The sequence below is a fragment of the Syngnathoides biaculeatus genome, chromosome 2, assembly GCF_019802595.1.
Source record: "Syngnathoides biaculeatus isolate LvHL_M chromosome 2, ASM1980259v1, whole genome shotgun sequence".
Classification (NCBI taxonomy): Eukaryota; Metazoa; Chordata; class Actinopteri; order Syngnathiformes; family Syngnathidae; genus Syngnathoides; species Syngnathoides biaculeatus.
In genome coordinates, this window is record NC_084641.1 from 16,261,207 (window position 1) to 16,283,268 (window position 22,062).

The 22,062-nt window shown below is 41.6% G+C and overlaps 1 protein-coding gene across 5 annotated transcripts; it reads left to right on the forward strand.

The window, feature by feature from the left end:
• The first annotated feature begins 9 nt into the window (after positions 1–9).
• Positions 10–21,682, forward strand: trak2 (trafficking protein, kinesin binding 2). 5 transcript variants are annotated; one of them, XM_061836934.1, is made up of 17 exons: positions 10–149; positions 3,872–4,003; positions 4,130–4,321; positions 8,089–8,145; positions 10,842–10,918; positions 11,014–11,130; positions 12,376–12,591; positions 12,668–12,746; positions 14,009–14,139; positions 14,242–14,316; positions 14,530–14,667; positions 14,749–14,828; positions 17,057–17,197; positions 17,263–17,561; positions 17,633–18,058; positions 18,468–18,567; positions 19,623–21,682. In XM_061836934.1, the coding sequence occupies exons 2-17, from the start codon at positions 3,949–3,951 to the stop codon at positions 20,338–20,340; spliced, it is 2,901 nt and encodes a 966-aa protein (XP_061692918.1). In that variant the 5' UTR covers positions 10–149; positions 3,872–3,948; the 3' UTR covers positions 20,341–21,682. The 5 variants fall into 5 exon arrangements, with proteins under 5 accessions (XP_061692918.1, XP_061692926.1, XP_061692935.1 ...); XM_061836942.1 differs by lacking the exon at positions 8,089–8,145 and having other exon boundaries at positions 11–149; positions 19,623–21,681; XM_061836951.1 differs by lacking the exons at positions 10–149; positions 3,872–4,003; positions 8,089–8,145 and adding an exon at positions 7,911–7,951 and having other exon boundaries at positions 4,189–4,321; positions 19,623–21,681.
• Positions 21,683–22,062: the final 380 nt, after the last annotated feature.

Below are 22,062 nucleotides of genomic sequence, written 5' to 3' on the forward strand. Positions count from 1 at the left end.
CATCGACGCAGTTTGATGACGCAATTTTCCACCTCCTCCCCCACTTCCTCTCGCTCTTCGTTTGGTGATTATCAGGAGGCGACGTCCGTGACGATCTCCTGGTTTGTTTCACCGGAATTCCTCATGCCGTGCAATAATATTGATAAAGGGTAAGTGCGATTTTAAATTTTACTTAAGAGGTCGGGATGCTACTTCCTAGAGTGGAAGTGTTTATTCATATGCGCAAAAATGAAGCTGTCATCATCGCCCATCCGCGCTAAAATCTTTAACGACGATTTGTAATGAATAATATCGAAAAATGCATCCATTTGACAAGCGATAAACAACGTAGTACACTACAAATATCTGTTCTACGAAAAGAATAATCGAACAGAATACCGAAATGCAGTCTTCAATGTGTTCGCTCAATGCGACGTCAGTGGCTATAAGGGCTAGCATATACCAGTTAGCGCATGTTGTATATTGTGTATATATATTAGTTTTGTCACTTATTTTATGGTCATGAGTAATTATTTGGCAACGTACAACCCTCTAATAAACGATTTTTAATCACTTCTGAGGCAATTGAGGTTCTGTGAGTTCAGCTACCAACGCAACCACCGATGATGGATACTTTATTCATCTTAAAGAAAAGCTTGCTATTATTTGAGTTTTATTGAACTTTAATTTTCCTCCAGCATTCTTGCGACTTTTGTGAGGATAAACTGCTTATAAAATGGATGGATTAGCCTATTACTACTTAAAGTCAGAATCTGCACATCTTGGGTCACCAATGTTTTTCAAACTGAGAGCCACTTCTTTGGTATTCATTATTGCATTGTTACTAGTATGATACAAACCTCGAAAATAGCAATTTTGATCAAGTTACCCATAGTTATATGTTATTAATAATTTAGGGTGTAACTTTGTTCTTGGTACTGCTGGGGGTCACTTTTACATATCCTCATCTGACTCTGGGCGAGAGGGGGGGGGGGGTAGACCTTAAATTGGTCGCTAGCCAATCAGAGGGCAAAGTTTGACAACCATTCTCGCTCACATTCACTTTAGAGGGGCAATTTAGAGTCTTCAATGAATTTACCATGCACGTTTTAGAAATCCCACACACAGGCACATGAAGAACGTCCGAACGCCAAACAGGAAGGCCGGTGGTCGTATGTGACACACAACCTCTGGACTGAGTAGCAGACATGCTAACCAGTTGGTCATTTGCTGCCCATCTTCAGTTGATATTTTATCTAAATCTCTACCAGGGTTTAGATTTTCAAATGATCACTTTGCCAATATTCCCAGGAAATTACATGTCCCAACACTGGTGAGATACTTTTCGAACAAGCACACGGGCTTCTCAGGTCCTTTAGGGTGACCTGGGACGAGCAATCATAGCTTTGGTGATCCCTGGTACACAGTATATTTTAACACTAATATGCTTAGTTTTCTTGTGTGTCCATTCATTTGTTAGTCAAATTGCCAAATGCTGCTGATGTGTGGAGATATTTGTCTCAAAATTATTTCCCCAAATATAGCCACCATTTACACGTTTTTTTAAAATCCACAAATATATCCATGATTTATGTTTTTCAGATCCACAAATATATCTGTGATTTAGGAGTTTTTCAGATAAACAAATATATCTGCAATTTACACTTTTTTTTAATGTTGTGTGAACATTTATCCTGACTTATTTTAGAATATTTCATTCTGGTTCTGAATTGTTAATGGTATGTTTGTGGATCAACCGGCACCTGCATTTGTTTGAGACAAACACAAAACAGTTTTCACAGTACAGTATTCATATCCACAAATTCAGAATATTCACACGTATGGAAAGGCCTTCTCTTCCGTCTGTTAGGCAGCAGTGTTTCATGATGACTACACACATAACATTTAAAAACACGTTTAAATTGCAGACATTTTAGGGATCTGAAAAACATAAATTGCACATATCTTTGTGTAAATCTTGAGACAGGCAGCACCGTTTCTGCTTCACACATGTGAGGACCCTGGTTCAAAACCCAGACCCGCCTGTGTGGAATTTGCATGTTCTGACCTGTGCCTGTGTTGTTTTTTTTCCGGGTACTGGCGGTTTCCTCCCAAATACATGCATGGCAGTATAACTGAAGACTTGAAATTGCCCGTAGGTGTGAATGGTTGTTTATATGTGACTTGCAATTGGTTGGAGACCAGTTCAGGATGTACACTTAACTGACAGAGTCAATTGGAATAGGCTCCAGCGCGCTCATGTCCCCAGTGAGGTATGGAAAATGAATGAATTAATTTTGAGACAAATATTGATGGGTCGTAAGACTACTGTCCTGCACAACATGGCTGCAGTGTTGCGTGCATATTACATGAATCTGCCAAACACGTTCCGTCACCTTGTCCTTATGTAATCTGAGGACGAGCTTTTCCCAAGGATTTTCTCTCTTGCTTGGTCTCTCTCAGCACTCACACAGACAAAGTGTGTGTGTCTCTGCACATTTACACACCCGTGTGTGAGTTTACGGCAAGGTCAATGACAGGAAGTTGTTCCTTGGCTCGCCTTTACTGGACTTGTTTTTATGTTTGTCTTCGGGGAAGGCGTCTCTTTAAGAGATTGCATATTTTCTGGTCATCAATCCTATACAGTCATGATGCACCATGTCTGTATAGTACTCTTATTTGTACGCTGGCCCTGGTGCAAGACATTGGTACCATTTCACCAGCCTAATATATCGCTTCTGGGTCTGAGATATGGCAGTCATGTGGTGATACCGTAAGGCAGGGGTGTCAAATTCAAATTCACAGTGGGCCAGAATTTTGAATTGAACAAAGACGCGTCAAGACGGGCCAAGGTTGAACAAATGAACCTTTTAATATGGAACCAAACAAGTGTGTAATACTTGTAATACCGGCGGGCCAGCTCTAATATTAATTAGAAATTGCCTCGCGGGCCAAATATAATTACAATTTGGCCCACAGGCAGAGTTTGACACCTATGCCGTAAGGTAAACACGGTTGACAACACTTTTTGCCAACTCCAAATTATGCTTTGCCCGGGCAGCAGTGGATCCGAGCACCGTCGCCTACTTGTCTCTGCACTGTACCGTTCCAGCTGAGCTTAGGAGAAGTAATCTTTTAATAAAGTAATAAAAGGTTACTGATGCTTGGGAGAGGACGTTCATTTAAGGCTTATTTGAGACATGTTACGTTCACGTACTTTTAATATAATACCACTCGCAAGCAGGTAACTAAAGGTTATGTGGCCTTGTAAGCTAGTCCTAGCACTAAAAGGGTCTATTATTGGTTCTTGGTGTTAGCGAGTATTCCAATATAAGTACTGAAACTCCAAAAAGGTCTCAACAAAAAATGGTATCAATGTATCCCTAACGGGGGAGTATATGATTCAACCCAAAACCTGTGGTTGAAATCGTAGCATGCTCATGTCAACGAAATGAGTAGAGTCCATGTGATGGACCAAAATACAGTATACTTCATTCATAAAAATGAAGCAAGTTGGTGAAAAATGAATGGCGGTTACCAAAGTTAGTAGGGCTGCACTTGCCCAACTGATGTGCTGTAGGTCTTCGTGTTTTCATCTTGTATATGACGGTCAGTGTGGATGTTCTCACGTGCTGGATTTCCTCTTTTCCAAGGCAGTATTTCTTCACAGTCAGAACCACTTTATTAACCAAATGCACTTTGATTTGACAATTTGATTTGGTTGTCAATGCAGAAAAAGAAAAACAAAAAATAGACAGTGCATCTTATTTGTTTCTTGTTTGCTTGTTAACAGATTTGTTTAGGCACAATTTCTTTTTTTTTGGCACATCCCTTCTTGACAGTTTTTCTCTACTATTCTCAATTATAACCAAACTTCTCTGCACTGTGACAGCTGACGATGGCAGGCCATCATCCATCACCGCTGGTGCCAGACGTTATGTGAACCCACACGATCCTCCTAATCCTAAAATGTTTGAAGTCAAACCACGAGCCGTGGAGAAAAAGGAGTCCAGCACCGAGACAGGTATGGGTGTCTTTGTATTTGGTACCAACATTTTTGGGTCTGATGCTACAAGATGCTATAAGATAGAAGCAGGTGAACTTACTATTCACAACATTTTATTTTGACATCCTATTTTGTGATGCACAGATGAGGGCCTGGGGAGCAGCAGCAGGCCCTACGGCTCTGGTTCAGTGGGGTCTGCATCAGTGGAATCGGGGTCATTTTACTTGTCAGACAGTCAGGATTGGGTAGTGTCACCGAGCTGCTCCCCAGATGAAGGCCCCACCCAGCTCAACGCCATCTCCCCCATGCTGGCAGAGGAAACATTCCGCTACATGGGTAAGTCTGTACACGTTTCAAAATCATGTTGATGATGCAATGGAAAAGATAAGTAAAAATGTATTGTCCAGTAGTGCCTTGATATATGAGTTTAATTTGTTCTGTGACCATGCTCATAATTTCAAAACACTTGGATCTCAAATCATCTTTCCCCATTGAAATGAAATTAGGGACGTCGCAATACAACCTTTTCAGTTCTGATACAATGCCGATATTGCAGCCCTAAGTATCATCCGATACCGATATTGATACAACATCACCACAAATCATGCATACTTTTACTTATTTTGTATAATGGAATGTTAGAAATGTCTTTAAACAAGTAAGAACAATAAATAGCAGCAACAGGTATGAAAAAAACTGACCCCCAATTATTATTAAAAGGATACATAAAGTTTGTTAAACAAAAGAATGTACTACAATTGAATACAATTAAAATTATTTTATAAAATCCTGAAAAATAAACTCATTAAAAACAAAACTTATTCCTGTATACACAATAATTCAATTGCAATGTAACCACTATCTTAAAATGCAATATCTAACTATGCTAATTTTGATCATCCTTCCAAAGGACAGAAATGTCAGCTTTCAAGCTCTTCACGTTGGTCTTTTCTGCTCAGCATGTGAAACAGTTGGATTTCTCATTGTCATGTGACATATAAATTAACTTTGACTGGATCAGTCATCGTCTCTAATTTATATATAGAAAGCAGCTCGAGTCTGATTGGTCCATATCTCTGCGTCTGCTAGATCGATGTCACCCTTCAATGCCTAGTTCTGACCTGAATCTCTCGCATGAGTTTGATCATGCATGAGAGTTATACACTTGGAACACACATTAAAGTGCAGTCAATGAGTACACATATGTTGTCTTTTACAGGAACAAGTGACTGCGTTTGCAATTACTATTGGTAATGTGGTGGCTGAAATCGCGAGACCCACACGCATGTCTGGCCACTGCCATTCACATGAATAGGGGCATAAGATGAGCTCAAAAAAGCTCCCTCGGCCATATCAACCATCCTACATGGCCAGGCTTTCCACGCTGAGTAAAATTACACTCATGAACTGTGCCTTACAATGGCCAAGTACACACAATGAACAGTCACCTGGGCGAAACACTCCCTCGCCGCCGCCATAGCACGCCAAGCCATCACTCCGGCGCGGCACAATTGAGACGAGTGGCCGGCCAAAAGTGTACACAAATTACTGTCAAGCACAATACATCAGGCGTTTGACTCCTGGCCCACCATAGAGAATGTCAGCCGACCAAAGCACCAGAAAGGCGGCCACTGCGAGCTCGTCCTTCACTCAAAGCTCTGTGATTGAAAGTGGCGGGGGGTCTGCTGGTGACAGTGAACGCAGGCGTTGGCGCTCCATCCACCACACCATACCAAAGATCACAAACACAGCCATGTAGTTGTAAAACATATGCGTACTTTATGGAGTGCAATTTTTATGGCTGCGGCTCAGACTGTTGTTAAAACCAGAAATAGTGCATTGCTGTTCAGCTGAGTTGGCTGGGCCAGCAACAGTCACAAAGTGGTAAGGTCTTTGGGATGAATATAATTAGCACAACTATGTCACACTGTCAATAATTTCAAATCCAGTCACCTGTAAGTGGTTTTGATGTTTAAAGAATTTTACAGTCACACGACGTATAGCATCGATTTCAACCTTAGACTTTGTCACAGACTCAGTTTGACTTGTTATACACAAAATAGTAGAAAAAATTGAAGGGCACCTTCCTTTAAATTTAAACATCACATTATATAAATGAATCGATGAAATGACAAATAAATTATAAGACCCTGAAAAATAAACTCAATGAATAAAAATTCTACTTTTAAAGTACAAAACATTGGTACAAGTTCACTTTTTTTATTGTAAGAACATGGTGGACACAGGATTTAATTTCTCCAGATAAAATGGCGCTCTGCCAACATGTAACACCCGTAATTAAAACATTTTCATGGGAAGTCAAAGCAAACAAATTTTCTGGGCAGTTGCTCGTATCTTCAAAAAAGTTGTTAGGTCACTCGCTCGCATCTCAAGGCTCAACTGTTTGACAAAAGTAAACCTTGAACTGTACTTTGACAATGATTTTTGCAGAGGGATCTTGAAGAACATGGTATGGTGGAACATAGTGGGCAATACTTTGACATACTTTGTCACACACACAAAATATTTCTCAAGTAAATACATTTACAACTGTGCCATAATGTAGTTTTACATCACAGCATCAGGCTGCTTCAGCCAAGAAGAAATCTGACCGTTGCTTTAAACACGACACACACGTGCATTTGCCCGTATCTATTGGACACGTGGGGGTTCCTTTTTTTACTCGATGTACATCCTCTTTAATTCCAATGGGAGGGAATTAGAGGGGATCTGATTCTGCACATGTTGATCACACGTTGGCTTTGACTTTATCCCCTTTTACACAGCAAAGCCATTGGTCTTTTCAACCCTTTGTCTTTTTAGTCTCACGGAATGCGGAGACGGTACAGGCCGGACAGTTTCTGTTGTCCTATTGTGGAAGACAGTTTGTGGAAAACTAGGAGGGAGGGGTGCGACTGTTGGCTTCTATGATTGTTGGCTTCCGATGACTCCCTTGCAGCTGAAAAGGAGTCATGGGATGTGTGTGCGTGTGTGTGTGTGTGTGTGTGTGTGTGTGTGTGTGTGTGTGTGTGTGTGTGTGTGTGTGCACGCATGTGTGTGTGGTTTCAAAGTCAAACCGTTGCAGTACAAGTAGGCCTTACTTCCTCTCTTTTCATTGTCGCAGTGTTTCCTATAAATACAATTTATAATACTGTACTTAATCTGCATCATTAACAAGAAATGTAGATAGAAGATAATTCACACACTTTATTATTATAATATGCTTGTGGGATACAACATGTTCATGACATTTCCCGACATCTCAACACTATTTCCTTCAGTTCTTAAATGACTGACTGAATGAAATAACTAACTGTCTTCGGTAATATTGTTTTTGATCAGATTGAGCTGCAGATTGTCAATGATTGTAACATGGGGGAGGGCACACACGCATCGGCGTGCTTGTCATGGAGAAAGCAAAAGAGAGACTGTAAAAAGAAGCACAGCTTGCTAGAACATGCCTTTATATGCGTGCGATCGACATATCTGTCATAACTGAATCAAGCGATGATTGGCCCACGTCTTTTTTTTGGAGGGGGGCACACCTTCTCGTGATCGACCAAAACCGCCTCCGCGATTGGCTTGTAGACATTGATCACCCCTGTAGCATAAGCTATTAACTGTGGTAACAAAACCAAGGCATTAAAGTCAAAGCAGTTGGTCCAGACAGAAGAAGGAATGTTAATTATCTGTGTACCAAACTTGTCACACGTGCACTGAGCTTGGTTGCGGTTCAGTGTTTACATCCAGAGGTCAAGTGGAGGCCTTGGAGAATAGCACCATCTGCCTGACTTGAAAACAGCCTCACTTTACTTCAGAGATAAAGTATTTCTGAGTATGAAGCATTTGCGAGCCCATGTGATCAGTAAGCTCGTCTCCTGGCTTACTGGCTGATTGAATAGAACTGCATCTTCTCTTCAAACAGGTAAAATGCAGAACGGCACACAGCTGTTGATGTATATTCAGGTGCTGAAAATAGACCCAAACTAATCAACGGAACTAACATGTTATCTGGATTTAGGAAGTTTTTTCACTTTCTCTCTACATTTCTTCCTTGCTGCAACATTTTTAGCTTTTTTTTCTCTCTTTTTATCCCTCATTAGCGTATCTCTCTTTGGACCACCCCTCTCATTCCCACCCCGCCTCCCACTTCTCCAAAGGTATCTTTCTTGGCCTGTCTGATTAGCATTAGCATGAGGTAGCGAGCTTGAGTGCAGCTCCCACATCTGCGTTTCCACTTCTCGATTTTGTTTTCACTGTCTAATCAATTTCGTGCTGTACTAGTTCTGTGTAACGTGTCAAAAGATGACCACTAGCAACTACTGCACAGATAGATACATAGTCATATTTTAGAGGCAGTCCTACAATGGATGGGTATTTGAAGGAATTTGTTTTCTTAATAATGAGGAAAATCAGAACCTTAATTCAAGATATTAGGTGGATTAAATACTACGGCTGTGCAAGTGATGTGGGAAACATGTCTCCATTATCATTCTGCCAGTTTAGGGGTATACTATCCTGTGCAGTCTCATGGATTGTGCAAACTTATTTTTTAGTTCAAAACAATCCTGGACAATCTTCAAATTGTTTTATGTGTCTGAGCAAACACACCCCTTGAGTACTCTTAGTTGGGTCATCAATTGAAGTTACATGGTTTATTAAAACAATCAGATTACAGCGTTTACATTCCCATCAGAACACTTTATTTAAGATTTTTGTTTTTGCAAACCTGCAATGAAAATGTCAAACAAACTTTTTTTTTAACGACACGAAAAATGCATTGCTAACCAAACCAAGACAACTGTAAATCATGAATTTAAAAACCCGCTTCCAAATTTATTTCATTTATTTATTCTTGGGGATTCACAATCATATCCCCATCTTCTTTTTTTTTTTTTTGGGGGGGGTGTAAAACTGAATTAGTGCTTGCACAATATTCTTTTGCAGTGCATGCTGACAGCTGAATGATGCTCCGAAATAGTTTGGTGGTGAATGTTTTTTTTGCTCCCTGTATGTAAAATACAAGAAAAAGCTTTTTGTGCATTGTATTCTGTATTTTCAGCCATTATGAAAGTGTGTCAAGGTGGAACTTTACCACTACTAATTGATTAATTGATCTACTAGACTGCCTGATTGAATGAAAACATTCAAAGGCATAATAACTTTTGACTTTCAGATTTCTGGTTTCCTTGGGTGTGCTAGAAATGTGATTGTGAGTTTTTCCAAACTGACAGCAGAGATGCATTCCTGTTGATGGCTAGCAGAACATTGTTGCTGAGAACTTTCACTTCCTCTGGGTTCGATTTGTTTACCAGTGTCAGCTCGTTCCTTTTCTCTTTGGCGCTCTCCCCCAACAAAGTACTGATCACGATTTCAACCTTATATCTGCGTATAATTTTAATTGCTTTCAAATGACTTGTGCGGAATAGGTGTGATTGTGAGTGCGACTGCTATCTGTCGCCTGCGATTGGCTGCCAACCAGTTTAACTTCCTGCCTGATGACACTTGGGATTGGCTCCAGCACTCCCCCAGCCCTCATAAATGGATGGATGGATGATTTCTAACTGCATTTTGCTGTCAAATCTCTTGAGCAGTTCATCCAAGTCTTGCCCATTCTAACTCAAAGACTGAGCTTTGGCTGCTACTCAAGGATATTTGAGATGGGTGCACATGCAGTGTGGTGTGACCTCCGTACTTCTCTGCTCTCATGCATGCATTTCAAACAATATGGACTAGTCACTGGTACATCCCATTATTATGCGAGTGTATCTGTAAATCTTGATGTTAGCTAATGTTAGCTACCGTTGTCAGCTGAATAATTAACAATATCAAGTCATGCATCAATGTTTTGGCCACTTATCTAGTCATGTTAGCTGAATAAATAATAAGTCACAGGTTAGTCCTGTATTTATCCTATTGTTTGTCAGCCATGAATAATTAAATAAACATACTGAAATAAAATGACTATATAAACATGAATTCAAGAGTGAGTATTTGTATAAGAGTTTGTGTTTGTATGTGTGAGCAGAGAGGGGCACATTTGGAGGACACTCCAAACTGCAAATAGACAATCTTGGGGAATTTCCAGTTTTCACTCCGCTGTTGGAATTATCTGAACATTGCAGCACTATTTTAAGGGATGCACACACAACAACGCAAACTACTGTATTTTCCGCATTATAAGGTGCACCTTCAACGGATGGCCTATTTTAAAACATTTTTCACATATAAGGCGCACCGCGTTATAAGGGCATAGAATAGATGCTACTATAGAGACTGGGGTTACGTTATGGATCCATTAGATGGAGCTGCGCAAAAGGCTCCATGTTGATTCATATGTAAGGCGCACCAGATTATAAGGCGCACTATCTGCTTTTGAGAAAATTCAAGGCTTTTAGGTGCGCCCTATGGTGCGGAAAATACAGTACATTAACAACCGTATAACACTCATTTTACTTTGAAATAGTAATACTACAGCAATTGAAATGTTATTACTCTTTATCGGCAAACTAAACTATTTCATCCCTCGTTTACCTGCAGAAAAGGTTTTTTTTTTTTTTTTGCGATCAGTTATTAAGACATGTCAGTCTTCCTGAATTTTATTCAGCAGTGCTTAAAACAATGGATGCACCTATTACCCAAGAGTTGAACAAATATACCGCATGAAGAATGTTAATAATTTTTGGCGCAGCATTCATGTTGCTAGTGGTCAAACCTTAAAAGCTGACATGTTACACAAGTGTTTGTAGTTCTTGTGGTGTCTCTTAGATGCATAGATTTTTGCATGCAAATGCGATATGGCATTTCTGTGCTGTTTTCATCTACATTCTTCTAAAACATCTCAATGTATGGTCAGTCCTCAGTTCTGATCGTGTGGAGCAGATGACTAAGACGTACAATGACATCGAAGTGGTCACTCACCTACTGGCCGAGGTTTGTATCGCTGTCACGGGCAGTTGTTCTGGTTCCCCCTAGTACTCTTGTCAGATCATTTTATTAATCTTGTGTCTTATGTATTCCTTGGTTAGCGTGACAGAGACTTGGAGCTGGCAGCCCGCATCGGACAGTCACTTCTACAGAGGAACAACCTGCTGCAAGAGCGCAATGAGGCTGTGGAAGAGCAGTTAGCACAGACTCTAGACCAGGTAATATGAAATATTAATCAAATAAAGTAGAAAGTATTCATTAAATTGTGATTTGCAAGTACCAAACATAGTGCCCTCACCGTATTGGAACAGCAAGCTCAATTCCTTTGTTTTTGCTCCATACTGAAGACCTTTGTGTTTCACTTCAAAACACTTACGAATGTCTCTAGTAATAAAAAATTCCGTTTACAAGATGCCTTCTCAGGAAAAATATTGTTTCTAATTATGGAGAAAATTAAGGATACGAAAGGCAAAAATAGGCGCTGGATTTGCAGCCCCCAAATTCCACCGAACGTAAACATCCTGAATCTTGGTTTGAAACTGGCTTGATAGAGCTGCTCTCTCTTTGGTTATTGCCGTAGCATCTTCCTGGCTTCCCATTGACTAGGAGGGACATCAGTCTTTACCCATGATCCTTTTCGTTTCCCTTCGACACTCGAGTGTCACTGAATCACACAGTGTCACACGCCAGCACACATTTGTAAAATACAACGTCTTTGTGAGTTTTGCAAGTTTATTCAGCGCCTGGCGGAGCCTTTCATGACAGCAGCTGTCCATTGTTGTATGAATGTATGTCCAAGTGGGTGAATGTGAAGCTTTGTAAAGCACTTTGAGCACTGTGATGTTGTAGATAAAGTGCTTTATACTTTAAGTGCAGTCCATTTACCATGCACTTAGCATACAGTTGGTTTTTTTCTAACGTTTTTAGCGTTCTAACAGAAAGCTGAAGGTTTTGTGCTATTTAGGATAGTTCATTGATTCCCTCCAACTTGTTTAATGCTGCAATTCCACCTGTAGAAAAAACAGCATGTTTCAGCTACCATCATGTTTCCCTGTAGGCATGGTCATCTTTTGGTGAAGAGTCATGATGAAGAGCCAAACATACATTTTGGAATTCTGCCCCAAAACCTCAGCGTTGGTTTCATTGGATGAAAACATGTGTTTGGGAGTTTTATTATGGTCAGAGGGGAACAGTTCGAAATAGTAATCAGTTTTATTACATGCCTGTGTCTCACTTGGAAATGTAAGAATTGCCTGCGCAGAAACTCTTTGGATTATGGGCAAGTTGTTGGAGAAAATAAGGTTCTTATTTAAATTCATTGACGGGTCTTGTACTTTTGCCCTTTACTTGCATCTTACATGCGTAGTAATTTGAAAAACTGTGTAGTGAGTCAGCAGTTGGTCAGTACAGTGTATCAAATTCTTTTGTAGTCCTCTCTATTCTTGAACATGTTCTTTGACCAGGTTCACCAGCTCCAGCATGAGCTCAGTAAGAAGGACGAGCTGCTGCGGATGGTGGCCAGCGCCTCGGAAGAGTGTGAGGTTACATCCAGTGCGTCAACCCCACTGAGGCCGCCCCAGTTAGCCAGTGCAACCACTGCTGCTGCGCTGAGCCAGCTGGAGTCAATGCAGTGTAAGCTCCAGGAGCTGGAGGAGGAGAACCTGGCTCTGAGGTCTGAGGTTGGTGACGAATCAGAACAAGGATGGTTGTGTGTGACAGAGGAATTGGCAAATTATTAACAATATAACATCCCAGGCCAGCCAGCTGAAGAGAGATACCATCACCTATGAGGAAAAAGAGCAGAGACTTGTGAGCGACTGCGTCAAGGAGCTCCGTGAGTCTTATTTTTAAAAACATTGCTTGCATTTTGTTTTAATCTGTTGCTGATTAAAAAGATTTTCCATTTTAAATTTATCCCATGAGGTTACAGTGGATCGATAGTGTCTCCACATTTATATCTATTTTTCAGTGGGACAGAAATTGTCAAATTTTAAAATGAACCCTTGCCTTATATTAGTCATTTTTAAACTTCTTCCACAAAGTGCCATGGAAATATCCATCCATCAAGTTCCTGAAGAAGTGCTTATTCTCACAAAGGTTGAGCTTCACCTGGACCCAATGTTGCAAAAACAAAGAGAGGAAAAAAAAAAAAAAGTGTAGTACCAAAATAAGGAGTCAATGCATTTTTCTCAGTTTGAATCAAAATTGTATCTAAATGTTTAAAAATAAACTGTTCTTATATTTTAAGTACAATTGTTCTGACTTTAAAGAAGCCCCCACGTTCTCCCTGTGCCTGCGTGTGTTCCCCTCCCAGTCCAAAAACGAAAAGAATTGCCTATATGTGTGAATGATTGTTTGTCTGTATGTGCCCAGCAATTGGCTGGTGACAAGTTCAGATTGTACACCACCTGTGCTCCAGAGTCAGCAGCGGTAGGTGCCAGCACGTACGTGACCCGAGTGAGGATAAGCGGTACAGAAAATTGGTGGATGGATGGATTGTTGAAAACAGCTGTAGTTGGGCAGTGTTGTTTTTTTTTTTTTTTAGTTACCAGTAGAGAGAGCATGATTGCCACTTGTTTCTCCCACACTTGAACCACTGCAACTATTAATTCACTTATTTCCATCGACAAATAGTTTTAAAAAACATTTTTATACAAGTAATACACAATTTACATAAAGAAGAATGTAAACTAATATAAACTAAAAGCAGTAAGTGAAATCTGTGCAATAGAAAAACTGTTTGAAGAAACCCTAGATGTGTTTCTTGAATTTACAGTACTTATTTTTTTTTTAATTCCTATAAAGTTACCTAAAACATACAAACACATTTAAAAATTCACTGAGAGAGACCAACGGGGAACACAAAATATTCCACAAACAGTATGAAAAACAGAGTAACAACTGCAGTATAGTGGGACCCCAAAGAATGAATATTGCACACACACGTACATCTCATGCAAAGTTTGTACCCCTCCACCGCAGAGATTTCAGGTGTAGGGTTTTTTTTTTTTCTCACTTTAAAATTTGTCCGATGGTGGAGATTTATAGCAGCCTTTGATTCTCAAAGCTGCTGTGTTTCGGGCTCACTGTCCTCAGGCCAGTCCAACAGCCAGATGGTGTCTATGACTGATGAACTGTCCCAGAAGAACGAGGAATTGGTCAGACACCAGGAGGAGATTGCTCAGTTGCTCTCCCAAATTGTTGAGCTGCAACATCGGGTAAAAGAGGTGAGGAACCAGATCCAAAAGCTTTTCATCTCGTTGCATACATACGGCATCCCTTTGACAACTCAGCCAGGCTTCACCGACATTGTCACTGTTGTTCTGAAGTTGGCTTTAGAGAAAGAGGAGCTGAGGATCCACTTGCAGGCGTCCAAAGAGGCCCAGAGGCAACTCACAGCAGAGGTACGCACAGACGCCTTTTCAAGATGCTTTCACCGGTCAAGCGATGGAAAATTAAGATTATTCATAACCCGGGTGTGTGTGTTAATGTGAATGATCGACGGCAAGTTTACTGATTTTTAACCACGTTATGTACTTTGAATTTGAATTTCACTGTATAAAAATTGCTTTACTCCTCAAGTTTGATTCAGATTAATAATTCTATGATGATTGTAGTTGAACGAGCTGACCGAAAGGAACGCAGAGTGTGTCGAAATGCTCCACGAGTCCCAGGAGGAGATCAGGGAGCTTCGTAACAAAAACACTTCCCCGTCTGGCATTCGACGGCATCTCTCCTATGGCCTCTACCCGATGGTGAAAGGAGACTGCTTTGAAGAACTGCTATGATTAACTTTATGTTAATAAATGAACACGTGTTTGTGCATGTGTTCACAGGATTCCTTGGCTGCGGAGATTGAAGGCACTATGAGGAGAGAGCTGGGTGTTGAGGAAGAGACTGCATTTCAGGACCACAGGTAAGGTGGCCAATTTGTAAAAATCCAAAATGATGTCCAAAACATCCCACATTAGTGTGGATAGTAATTTATTGTGATTTCCCCTAGAATTGTGGATAAAATGGCGAGCGGTGATTTTACCTTGATTTTTATTAATACATTTGGAGGAAAAAGTGTTAAATTTCTACATGAATAGTTTGCTAGTTAGTTTAGTAAAAACAGTAGAAACAGTTTATGTGAATCATTCAAGAAAATAGGGGCTTTTGACTTCTTTTCCAATTATAATTGTTTAGATGCCCAAACTGAATGAAGATGCCCCCTATAAACACTGCAGTCAAAATAAGCAGGCTGAAACCGAATGCTTTTTCATTCCGTTTCACGGGGGGAAATTTTTCTTTTGCCAAGTGGATCAGAAGTACAGTGAAGAAAATAAGTATTTCAACATGCATCTTCTCCCACTTAGAAATCATGGCGGCGTCTGAAATTTTCATCGTTGGTGAATGTCCACTGTGAGAGAGATAATCTAAAAAGAAAAATCCAGAAATATCAATGTATGATTTTTTTTTTTTTTTAAACGATTTATTTGTGTAATACAGCTGAAATAAGTATTTGAAGACCAAAGCTTTTTTTATTGAGTTTGTCTGGAGACTGGCTAGGCCACGCCAGAACCTTGATATGCTTCTTACGGAGCCACTCCTTTGTTTTCCTGGCTGTGTGTTTCGGGTCATTGTCACGTTGAAAGAACCAGCCACGACCCATCTTCAATGCTCTGACTGAGGGAAAGAGGTTGTTCCCCAAAATCTCACAAAACATGACAGCGGTCATCCTCTCCTCAATACAGTGCAGTCGTCCTGTCTCATGTGCAGAAAAACACTCCCAAAGCATGATGCTACCACCCCCATGCTTCACAATAGGGATGGTGTTCTTGGGATGGAACTCATCATTCGTCTTCCTCCAAACACGGTTAGTGGACTTATGACCGAAAAGTTCCATTTTGGTCTCATCTGACCACAAAACTTTCTCCCATGACTCCTCTGTATCAACCAAATGGTCATGTTTTAAAATTGTTAAAAAAAAAATCATACATTGTGATTTCTGGATTTTCCTTTTTTGATTACCTCTCTCACAGTGGACATGCACCGACGATGAAAATTGCAGACCCCCCTCCATGATTTCTAAGCGGGAGAATTTCCAATATAGCAGGGGGTTTAAATACCTATTTTCTTCACTGTATATTTTAGACCTACAAACCATTTCAAATAGAGCAGGAAAACGCTCCGTCTGCTGGTCTATCCTGGTCTAACTGTGCAGTGATGTCATCGTTCACGCACACTAAATAAGGCAGCTTCTGACGGAGCTCGTATTCGATGGAGATCTCCAGCTTGATAAATGTGACGTTCACAACGATGTGCAGATGTCACACGGCTCTTTCAATTAAATGTGGTGCACATGTATACACCCAAATGAATGTATCATGTCACATGTAAACGGTTGACCAGAGAGCTTTAATCAGTGATTTCATTTGGAATGACTAAAAAGTCACCTTGCAAACCCGCTAGTCATTTTCCAACATTACTCTTATTAAAATAAATCTCTCAATTAAGTTGTTTTGCTTCAAAATACACGGCTACTTTGACTTACAGGTCTCCCGACTTAAGAGTTTTTCGAGATATGGCGGGGAACTTTTTTCTTTTCTTTGACTTGCAAGAAAATTTTGGGATATGAATGCCATATGGTGGAAGTGAATCTGCTCAACTAACTTCACAAGTGGCAGATAATGAACAATTCTTAGAAAGAGACAATACTATGTAACAATAGTAGCAGGCATATGTTCTTTATCCTCCACAAAGGTGGTTAATATCTGTATCTTGCTGAGGTGTCTCCACGTGTATCCGTGTCTGCATTATGCTTCCCTCCAGTGGCCAAAACATACACAACAGGAGGAGCTGCACAAATGAATTATTCATGATGGGCAAAGTGTTTAATTTATATTTAAGAATGTTATTGCTTTATTTTTGTGACGAAAAACACTTAACTTTTTGGGGGAGGCAGATTCATGACATTTACGTTCATTTCAATGGAGAAAAATGATCAGAGAGATGCATGTTTTGAGATGCTAGCGTGATCATTCAAGAAAGTTGGAAGTCAATTTGGGCTTTATGCAAATAGCAAACTTTGATGAAGCGGGAGTTCCTTATTTGTATGAGGACGATAGGACCCAGTCACATCTAATCCACCTTCCACCTCAGGATTTCCCAGAAGCGAGTCTTCCAGACTGTCCGCTCCGCCAACGCGTCAACATCTCGACCACCTTCGACCACTCCCCCAATTCCTGGTTCTGGTCGGAACTCCCTGGTGATGACTACTCAGCAATTTCCTTCTGCTCAGGGGTAAGGAACACGTCAGTATTATTCAACTAGATGCATTTTCACAGTTTTTAACTTTGTATTTGAAGAGATGAGGTTCATGAGGGGCAGTCGGGGTCCCCGGGTGGAAACGACCTCATGAAAGCCCTACATCGTCTGTCGCTGCGGCGGCAGAACTTCTTGTCGGAGCACCAGTTCTTCAAGGCGGAACGGGACAAAAAGCTGCAGACCCTGGCTAGAGCGGAGGCCCACGACGCAGGAAGTGGCTACAGCTCGGCAATGGGCAGCATGTGCTCCTCCTTTTCCAATCTGTCCGACCTCTCCATAGGCTCCAGCGTCTTCAAGACTTTCCTACCAGAGAAGCTTCAGATTGTCAAGCCCATGGAAGGTAATGAGCCATGAGCCAGAACCCGGCTCGGTCTTGGCGTCGGTTTGACACGTTCTACTTTTTATCTTCAGGCTCACTGACGCTCCATCATTGGCAGCAGCTAGCCAAACCGCATCTGGCCACCATCTTGGACCCACACCCTGGTGTTGTCACCAAGGGTTTTCGGCCGCTTGCCCAGGATGCCGTTTACTGCCTGAAGGACATGGAGGAAGATGAGGAGGATGAAGCACGTGCAGAGGGGGAGGCTGGCGTCATGGAAAAAGGAGCAGCAGAGAGAGGTAAAGAGGAAGATGAGGATGAAGGTGGCATTGTCTTCCAAGTGCGCTGCTCATCGACGCCTGAGGAGAAGAAAGACGGGAAGCTTTCAGCCGCACCTCTTCCCATCGCCTCCCTCTTAACGGCCCGACCGCCGTCCATCGCTGAGACACGCGGCCAATCATCTCACTCCAGTCTTAACGTTTCCACAACGAGCGTCCAGTCGGGCTCGCACATCTCAGGTAAATACATTCATGCACGTCCGTCACTCACCAAAGGTGAAGTTCGCCACATGCTGATGAGGCCACCACAAGTGTGGCTTTTGCAACGGCGCTTCGTTAAGCTCGACTCAACTAAACCTGTTGTAACGACAGACTTGAGTTACTCATTTTTATTTACAATAAATGCATTTATTTATAAAGTGATAAATGAATGAATAGATTCATCAACCAATTTTTTGGAAGGGAAACGGGCAAATGATTGCAAGCTATTTGACAGAACTCTTGATGTAAATGCTGAAAGAATGAAACAGGCCGCATGCAGCCCGCGAGCCGTCACCTGTCCACTCGTGCTGTAGAAACATTGGCCAATCCCAGGATTCGAGACCTGAGTTGTTTCATTTGCATTTTTTTTTTTTTTTTTTGTACGCAGTCCGACATCCAGTCAAATGTCAGAGTTCCACGTTCTCCACGTACACTTTCACCACCTGCCGTATCCTGCACCCTTGTGATGTCACACAAGTCTCTGAAAGGTCAGTCCACCCCACCGCTAAATGTCAACGCTTTGACATTTCCTTGTATTAGATTCTATAAACCATTTGTAAACAAAACAACCAGGATACTTCCAAGCGACAAAGTGATGGACGACGGCTGATCTGAGTCGAACCGATGATAAAACCTGGTTTGGGTTTGCGTAAATTGGAAGTTTACAAGCCCTGTATAAAAAGATGAAAACCCTCCAGTTTTAGTTTAATTTAAATGACAAAAATTATGTCTGTATGATAAATGGTAGAATAATTAGAGGACTTTTTTAGGCATTTTTTAATGTTACCATATTTTCCAGAATACAAGGCGCTACTTTTTTCCACCACTGTGAACCCAGCAGCCGATGTAACGATGCGGTTAAAAGTTGATATTGTATTATTGTCGTTAGCGGCTTTGAGTTTAAACATACAAAAAAAACCTAAAAACTTTAACTATTATGTTAAAACTTGGCCGTTCTCTATCATGCGCTCTTGTTTGGGCATGCGCAGATGCCTCCAATGTGTCTTTATCTTCAGTGCACGTAGATAAAGAAGAATGTACCTCAAGGGCACATAGAAGAAGACGAAGCACAACACACACAAATGCCATGTTTGATTTGTCTGATGTTTGAGCCATTTTACTGCTCTTATTGTCACAGTTTGGCGACATGGTATGTAAAGAAACACTTACAACATGTTTCCCTGACATGATCTAATTTCACAGCATAGCGGGGACATATCGACGGTCTATAGTCCAGCAGGGCTCATGTGTGGAAAATCTCGCTACACAGAGTGGTCCTTGCTCTGTGGTCTGGAAAATACGGTTGAGTTATTGAAACTTAAAGGTGTTTGTACAGTAATTCAAATCATTTAGAAAAAGCCAGATGTTTACATCTTGTCGTTTGGAAGCTTTCGGTTTACTGGCATTCAGTGCACTGCGGATGACACAGTGGAGTCTAAGTCTAAAATCATGATCCAAAAATGTTTACCCATAGGAGAAATCTCCATCTTTTGCCGCTCAAGAGGTATGCGAAATGACGTGTGTTCTTTTCCTCACTCTGTAGTTCACAGACATGTGTCAATGCCAACACGCCCAGCTCCATGAGGACCGGACCCAGTACCCCTGTGACTCCCTGCCGGCTCAGCCTTGGAGACTCCTTCCCTGTTCGGCGTCCCGCTCTGGCTGCCAGCGGTTTGGCCAAGTTGGTCCTGGAGAAAGGCATTTCTGCACAAGTCTCCACAGAAACCCCCCCATTATGTGCAAGAGCCGCACCCCCGCGACCCCTCCTCCGGCTCCTCCCGGGCACGCCCCCCAACTCGCCCTCGCACTCGCCCGGATCCGAGTGCCGCCAGCACTCTGCTGACAATTTCCTGGCGTCGAGGCCGGCGGAGTTGTTCCTGCGAGATGTTTACGGCTTGAATCTCGGCCGCTCGCCGCATCCCGACCTACCGAGCCCCTCCCGTGAAAACTCAGCCCGCGGACCGCCCCCGGATCCGCTTAACGTCAGCCTCTTGGAGAGGCTGCGCCAGATGCGATTTACCAAGTTCCCCCAAGACTCCCCCACCTTTGTGTCGGCAGGCGGGGGGAGCCTACTGGACGGTCTGAGGCGCAACCAAAGCCTCCCAGCGATGATTGGCGTTCGAACGGGAAAGTCGACGGGTCGCCCCTCCCATCCTCCTCACCCCACCTCCCTGGCGCTCCCCCCGCCACCTTGGGGAAACCTCAAACAGAGATGCACAAAGGTCACCTCGAGCGCCCTGCCGCGTTCAGGTGACCCCTGAACTCCATCGCTCCCCCGAAAACCCCAACCTCCTTTGTTAGTCAACCCCCCCCCCCCCCCCCCCGTCTTTTTATGACTTCATTTTAAAGCACAACAGACTTGAAGTGAGTTTTTAACTGCTAGCTACTTGTGAGCCATGATTGGAGTTATTACCGCCTTAGCTTTTGTCTCTGTGAGCTTACGGCACGTCATTGTAAGGGTTTGCATGTTTTGGAAAGAGGGAAATAGTACTACGTGGACATTAGTATCGGGACGTTCCACATGGTTGTAGTGTAACTTGAAATGGGCAAAGAAGGTTTTGTGGATGTTGACGTGAAAGAGAAGGTGTTTCAGGTTGGGACAATTTCAGGAAAAAAAAGTTTCCGTATGTTCATGTTTGAATCCGGAGTTGTCACAAGGGCTTCTGTAGTCGTGGCTTCAAAGTACAGGGCACCCCCCACCCCCAAAAGACATCATTTGAAATATTAATGCAACTAATGTATAACTAAAATTTTGTGCAGTTTATAAACATTTAATTTTGTGATTTTTTTTTTTTTTTTTTTTTTTTCTTTTCTGTCCCACTCGAAGGAGCGTGCATCCCATAATATTAGAATCCCAGTATTCGAATTCAAATGGATAAATGAATTGAGTGTAGACATTTAGAAGCGAGTGGAGCCTTTGCCAGGTTAATTATAAACGTAGTCCTATCCTCTTTTTTTTTTTTTTTTAAACGAAAGTCCCTGGTCCTGTCTTTTTGGACATCTCACGACAACCAGGTCCCCGCATGTCCGTGGGACCTGATCGAAGGTCCAGACCAGACCTGGCAAGTTGGTTACTGTGCGTGTGTAGGATTTTCATTATTATTATTATAAAAAGCAGCCTTATGTGGAAGCCAGCTGTGTAGCTCTCCTGCCTTTTTGCCACTGGATGTTATTATTTGCATCATTTGTTTTTGAGTCCACCCAGACTTCCACTGAGTTACTGCCCTTTGTTGTTTGTATCTAAACTTAGTTTTTCTTACACTATTATATTTATGAGGAAGATTCGGGACACAATGTTGCATTCTGTTGTTTTTCTCCAACTTGGAAGACTACCAAAAGCATGCTTTTTTGTTTTTTCTCTCCCCCCTTCCATGTGGAAATGTAATATACTGGCTTTCATGTATTATGGCTTACTATTTATTAAACTAACATAATGTTTGTAAAGATGAAGATAACACGTTTATCTCTTTTAATCGTAGTTGGATTTGATTGTTCATGTCACCTGGATATAGCTTATCCTGGCACAAGGTTCCGTAAACAACTCATACCCGTTTGTTTGTTTTTTTTCTTTGTGTGTTATTTTTTTTTTTCGTGTTCTCTTTTTTTTTTCTTTTTTTTTTTTTTTTTTAAGAATAAAGCTGTGGCAAATGAATTTCTGTATGTGCTTACTGGAAAGATTTCCACTGATGAAAATTTGACCCAAAAAAATTGGATGGACTGCTAACATTGCTCCGCAGTACGTGTGATAAAAGCAACTTTAGCTTGATAGAGTACAGCATCAAAACAATCAAGTGCAGGGACAATTAAACAAAACAGCATGCGAAATTTAGTCTCTGGAATTAACTGAGCACGCATGTTTTGGGGATGTGGGAGAAAATCGGAATACCCACGCGGGGATGGTGAGAATATGAAAAACAGCGTAGAGATGTGACTTTTTTTTGGGGGGGTGCAATAACTTAAAAATCAAGGGCGTTAATAGACTT

Excerpts from the sequence above, each read along its gene's own strand:
- trak2 (XM_061836934.1), top strand. The coding sequence starts at position 3,949 with ATGTTTGAAGTCAAACCACGAGCCGTGGAGAAAAAGGAGTCCAGCACC. Across the intron at positions 4,004-4,129 it reads GGAGTCCAGCACCGAGACAG|ATGAGGGCCTGGGGAGCAGC; the intron begins GTATGGGTGTCT and ends TGTGATGCACAG. Across the intron at positions 12,747-14,008 it reads CGACTGCGTCAAGGAGCTCC|GCCAGTCCAACAGCCAGATG; the intron begins GTGAGTCTTATT and ends CACTGTCCTCAG.